The 6,367-nt window shown below is 43.5% G+C and overlaps 1 protein-coding gene across 1 annotated transcript; it reads right to left on the bottom strand.

The window, feature by feature from the left end:
- Positions 1–3,777: 3,777 nt before the first annotated feature.
- Positions 3,778–6,146, bottom strand: LOC113715961 (uncharacterized). Its single transcript, XM_072070048.1, has 2 exons — positions 4,393–6,146; positions 3,778–4,075 (listed from the first exon to the last, which is right to left on the bottom strand). Exons 1-2 carry the CDS (start codon positions 6,144–6,146, stop codon positions 3,778–3,780), a joined length of 2,052 nt encoding a protein of 683 aa, XP_071926149.1.
- Between the last annotated feature and the right edge of the window lie 221 nt (positions 6,147–6,367).

Raw genomic sequence — 6,367 nt, 5'->3', positions numbered from 1 at the left:
GTGAGATAGACTCGATGCTAACGACGGTTGAAGTAAAACACGCACATTAGTGAGATAGACTCGATGCTAACTGCGGTTGAAGTAAAACACGCACGTTAGTGAGATAGACTCGATGCTAACGGCGGTTGAAGTAAAACACGCACGTTAGTGAGATAGACTCGATGCTAACGGCGGTAGGATGAAAACACACACGTTAGTGAGATAGACTCGATGCTAACGGCGGTAGGATGAAAACACGCACGTTAGTGAGATAGACTCGATGCTAACGGCGGTAGGATGAAACGCACCCGTTAGTAAGATAGACTCAATGCTAACGGTGATAGAATCAAATGTGGTCGTCAAGAGTGGGGAATGGAAGGGTGCGCGGCGGGCGCTGAAATTTCATTAACAAGAAATTGAAATTTGTCGAGAAATAAGAAAGTAAATTCAAGTTTGATTTTTGAGAATTTTTCAAAAATAATTGGCCCCAATTTCCATCAATCAATTGATTTGCATTATGGCAGGGTTGATCCTCCTTAAAACTTTGATTCGCTTCTTCTTTGGTCCGATCCCCTCAGTCATATAAAAATTCTTGGGCGACATTTCTCGATTCAAAAAGTTGCTCCAGTTTCGTCCTTTGAAACGCGTATGAATCTGCAAAAGAAAGAACAAATAATGCCACCACCATTTGATCTATTCCTCCTTCAAGAAATGTGTAAACATGAGTACTTTGATGTTTTCCCCTTGATACTATGAAAACTCAACTTTGCTCTGTGATCTGATCAAATTCCATTGATTTCCAATGCTAATAAGGCCCTTGGTATCCAGGGATTTTCGATAAATCAGGGGGATTGCCATTGGATAAATCCAAAAGATAGATGAGACCATGTAACAAATGAAAGAATTGTCTATTTATGGACAAAAATTTCTGTAACATGAAAACAATCATTTATTGAAAGAAAATTAATTTTGAAGAAATGAATCTATAAATTCGACAATGTACACTTGAAAAACCAAAAGTATTCCGACTTCAAACAAATGCCACGCTTGACCCTTTAGATATCATCTGCCCTGAGTTCAATGTCGGCAACCCCTAGACCCCCCTCCTCCACCTGATTAGATCGTTGCAGTCTATCTCTAACGCTTTCTCCTGTAAATTGTGGTGGCGTTTTCGGCAGCAGGACTCTTTGTGGGCGAGGTTTTTGTCAGGTTTGTATCTCCGGGGAGGTCATCCTAATCAGGTGGTAGTGGGTCCGTCGAGTTCGGCAATCTATAGGCGGATGTTCCAAGTACGTGAGCAGATGGAATTACAGATCCGTTGGGATGTTTCTCTCGGAGATTGTTATTTCTGGTGGGATAATTGGAGCGGATTGGGCCCCCTTGCCTGGCGGTTTCCAGCCCTCTCTTCTGACCATAAGGTTAGGGATTTTTGGCTTCAGGGGACTTGGGACTGGGCTCGTCTCTCGTCTTTCCTTCCACCGGAGGTTTTGGAGGTGATGGGGGAGACTTTTATGTGTTTTGGGGATTTACCAGATCAGCCCTGTTGGCAGTTGACATCCTCGGGTTGTTTCTCCATGGCTTCGGCTTATCACCTGGTCCGTCGGGCTGGGGTGAAGTCGGTGGTATTCCGCTCGCTGTGGGATTCCTCAATTCCACTTAAGGTTTCTTGTTTTGCTTGGCGTTTGTTCTCTGGTAGGTTGCCTTTGGATGATGTGTTATGTGTACGGTGCCGGTTTGCGGGCCCCTCCCAGTGCCCGTTGTGCTTGGCTGCTCGGGAGACGGCTGATCATTTGTTTTCTTCCTGCTCGGTGGCCCAGGCCATCTGGTCATTCTTTGAGTCTCGGTTGGGGATTTCGCCGGCTTCTTGTGGGTATCGGCCTAGATGTATGGCATGGTGGTCTCAACCTGTGAGTAAGCTGTCGGTTCGGTGGCTGTACAGGATTTTGTCTATTCTCATTCTTTGGTTTTTGTGGAAGGCTAAGAACAAATGGCGTTTCGATGGCATTAAGTGGTCGGTCCGTACGTTGTGTTCTTCTATATTCCAAGAGCTCTCGCTTATTTGTTCTATCAAGTTTCCTGGGCGTTCACTTCCGCCCGAACTTGGGGATCTTGTGTCCGTTATTTCGGGGATCCAGCGTCCTTTAAAGTCTACGTTGGTTACTTGGGGATTCCCTCCAAGTGATTTTGTCAAGCTTAATACTGACGGGTCCTCCTTGCCCACAGTTGGTGCTAGTGGAATTGGTGGGATTCTTCGAAGGGCTGATGGGTCGTTCGTTGGAGCGTTTGCGGCCAAGTTACCTTTGGTGGATTCTTTGCAGGCGGAGGCTTATGCAATGCTGCAAGGGCTTCAATTATGTCAACAGCTGGGTTTCTCCATGGTACAGGTTGAGTCTGACTCGTTGGTTTTGGTACGGGTGGTGGCAGGGAGTTTCACGATTCCATGGGCGGTTCGGCCGCTTATCAGAGCGATCCGTGACATTTTGCCGTTGGACTTTCGCCTCTCCCATTGTTTCCGGGAGGCAAATACGGTAGCTGACTCTTTGGCAGCGGTAGGAGTTACTTGTAGCGGGCATTTGGACTTTCCTTCATTCATTTCTCTTCCACGTCTGTCTCGGTCCCTCTTTGTGCTAGATAGGGAGCAGGTTCCTAATTTCCGGTTTTCCTTTCGTAGATAGGCTTTGCTAGTTGGTTTTTCGCTTTGGCTTTGATGTTCTTGTTCCTTTGGACTTTGATTGGTTTTTAATAAAAGGTCGTAGTGACCGTCTGTTTAAAAAAAAAAAAAAAAAAAATGTCGGCAACAGAAAAACATAATGCGAGAAGGAATCCCAAATGAACCGAATCATCAGCTTTCTAATTCCAACCTCACTTTTCTCATGAAACTCTACCTTAGCGCCCTTCTAGGTTTTCACTAAGACCATTCCCACTTCTTTTTTCTTTTTTTTCTCTTTGCTTTTTTTTTTTTTTTAACAAAAGGTCCCCTTTTCGGATTTTCGCCTGATGAACAAATCTTGCCAATAGCCTTTATCAACTCAAAAAGATGTGTTTTAGGAGATAATGGCATCAGTGCGACAACCCCTTCCCTTACAACGTGAGTGAAGGCGTATTGACATCATTTGCCATGTGACTTAGAAAAATTTCCTTAAAAGAGGTAATACCAAGAACGGAAGCCAGGACTTTTTGGCTTTTGTAACGGGGTCTGGTGGGGTGTTTAGAAAAGTTAAGGTTTGAAGGCAGATTTCAAGAGTGGTTTAAGTAATCTGAGATCGCATTGTTGTGCCAACCCCATTTTAGGGCTAAATCAGAATTTGCCCCAGTTTATGCTCAATTTTCTTTCTCCTTTTGATTTTTCGGCCTTCTGCCATTTTTGAACTTTTCAAAAATTTGCCCCAGTTTATTTGTGAACTGAGGTTCTCTTTTCTTCTTTTGTCTTTTGATTTTGTGGCTTTTCACTTTTCCACTTTTTGAAATTTTCCTTTTCAACTCGAACTTGCCCCAGTGTGGGGTTTACGATTCTCAGGGGTTGCCAAATGAAGTATTTTATTCTGAAGGCTCAAAAGGGATAACTAGGGATATAATGTCTTAATGGGAAAAGAAGAGGGCCTGACTTTCATTCCATTCTTCGCATTAATTCTAAAAGAAAACTTTCGTTTATCAGATGAAAATTTCTTACACATCTCCGAATTGATTGGCTGAGGGAACAAGCGCTCCACCCGGCGATACCTTTTTGATGATAAGAGCACCTTACCAATTTGCGGCAAACTCTCCTTATGGCTTCATTCTGTACTGATAAAAATCACCTTAATGCTTTGCCTTCTTGTCTGAATGGTCATGATTTGACCCTTTAATGGTAATCACAGACCAATCCTCTTGATCATATTGACCCCGATAGACTGTGTTTAACTGCTTCTTATTCCTAATTTTGATCACGATTTGGCTTGAACTTCTTTTATTCCATTCGGGCTTCTTTGAAACATTTTCGGATGCCTCTTCCCCACTCCTCTCATTTTTGAAATTCAAATTCACATTTATGAGATCGCTGCCATCAAATTTCTGAACAGTGATATCCAAAGGGTCAAGCGGTTTTATTCTGGGCCATCTGAAAAGAATGTGTAAGTCACAATATATATAAGACTGTACATTTTATTGACTTTCCAGACGAAAACCAAACTTAATATCATGAAACGTGTCTTTAGCAGTCACTTGATTGAAAACTATTTACAAAAAACATATTTAAACAAAAGACACATGTATGAACGATTTTCATTGGTTTCAAACCAAAACAACTCCCCAAATTTATCAAAACTTCCCTTCAAGAGGAACCTCACTAATTCAGCCATTTCCAGGATTTTCAAATTTCCTTGCTGGTGGTAAATGCCTCAAAAGTGTCCTTGTGTTCAGAAAAAGGATTCGTACTTATGTTCGGTCCTTGTTCTTCCCTTTTCCTTAATCACTATATTTCCTGCTTCGATCATGTCCTGGATCTTATGTTTTAGTACCCAACAGTTACTGGTCGAATGACCGGGCGCTCCAGAATGGTAGGCACACGCGGCTTGAGGGTCGTACCCAGAAGAGAGACTTCGACGAGAGTAGTCTGGAGGAGGTATGTCATCTATTTTACCGGCAACCTTGAGCTGTTCATACAGTTGGTCAATGGGTCGGTCTAAGTTGGCAAAAGTTCGAGATCGACCAGGTTTTTGTATTTTATTGGTTTGAGGAGGGTTGTAAGTCTGTTGGTTTGGTAGAGCAGGTCTGGGATTATAAGGTAGACGAGGTTGAATTTGAGGATTGTTTTGAGTCATTGGGAAGGATATTGTAGGTGGGCTTGCATGGTTTGGCTGAGGTCGAGGGTGATTAGTGGTAGTATGGTAAACAGGGCGTGAGTTTGGGTAGCGAAATGAATACGTCTGGTAACGTTGGGATCTGGGTCTTGAAAATGGTCCTTGGCCCCACACAAAAGTAGTTTCCTCCTCTTTCTTCTGGAGTTGAGGCTCCCTTCTGTTATTACATTGACCTTGCAAGGCGTCCAACTGTGATTTTAAAGCTGATACATTGACAATTTTCCCTGCTTTGACGTATTCGTCATATTCCTCCAACTTATTGATAATTGCTGCAAATGAACACCCGGTCATGCGAAAAATCTCCTCAAAGTAGGGCGGATCATGAGCTTTGATGAACGTACGAACAATCTCATCTTCAATCATAGGGGGTTCCACCTTGGCGGCCAATTTCCTCCATCTTTTCGCATATGTCTTGTGGTCCTCGGATGGTTTCCTCTTGGTTCCTTCCAATGTGGTCCTCGTTGGAGCCAGCTCGCAATTGTATTCGTATTGCCTTACAAAAGCAGTTGATAAGTCCAGCCACGTCCTCATATCCTCGAGTTTCAAATTGGAATACCAGTCCAATGCATCACCTTCTAAACTTTCGGGAAACAAACGAACTGGTAGATTCTCGTCATCTATTGGTTTGCCCAACTTGTTGGCAAACATTCGGAGGTGCGTCTTGGGGTTGCCCGTTCCATCATACTTGCTAAACTTGGGCGTTTTGAAACCCATGGGCAATTGCATATCCGGAAATAGGCACAGCTCGTTGTAGTCTAAACCTCCTTGTTTGTTCAAGCCTTGGCTTTTCCTTATGAACTCCTCAAACCGATCCAATCGCTTTAGCAAATTCTTATCCACCGGTGCGGATGACTCCCCGGTTTCAACTTTCCCTTGAACAGCGGTATCTAGGGTGAATGGCTCAGCGGTAGAGTAATAATAAGGTCCCTGTGGCTCGAATGGCATGCTCATAGTAATTGGCGGATAATTTTGGGGAATTTGGACATGAGGAGGGTTAGTTTGGATGTAAGGTGCATAAGCAGGTTGTGGGCCATGAGTGGGATAAGTAAAGACTTCCTCAGGTGGGTTTATGACTTGTGAAGTAACAGAGGTTTGAACATAAGGTAAAAATATGGGTTGTGGTTCAGATTGGCCAGGAGGTAGGGGCTCATGTTGTTCACCGCTAGCACCACTAGCTACCAATTGATCTATTACTCGCCGTTGGGCCATCATTCCACCGCTCAGCTCATTAAATCGGTTTAGAACTTCACGCAGTTGATCTCCCAGATTTGTCAAGTCAGTCGGTGATGTATTTGCGGGCCTATCAGATGATTCTGGATGGGTACTCATGTTTACACTATCTCTTGAAGCTCGGTTACGCGATCGGGTGATAATGGGGCTTTTTCGGGTAACTATATACTACCTGAGAATGTAGGAAAACCCTTATTAGATACCCTTCTTGATTGATTGCTGTCAAAAGGAAAAGAAAAAGGAAAAAGGAAAAGACAGGAGTTAGTAACAATTAAAGTAATTCGGATGCATGTCCTATGGGGGGAACCCTTTTTGTGCCA

The sequence above is a fragment of the Coffea arabica genome, chromosome 11c (genome assembly GCF_036785885.1).
Source record: "Coffea arabica cultivar ET-39 chromosome 11c, Coffea Arabica ET-39 HiFi, whole genome shotgun sequence".
Taxonomy (NCBI): domain Eukaryota; kingdom Viridiplantae; phylum Streptophyta; class Magnoliopsida; order Gentianales; family Rubiaceae; genus Coffea; species Coffea arabica.
Note: the sequence above shows the minus strand (reverse complement) of the source record. Positions and strands in the feature narration are given on the sequence as shown.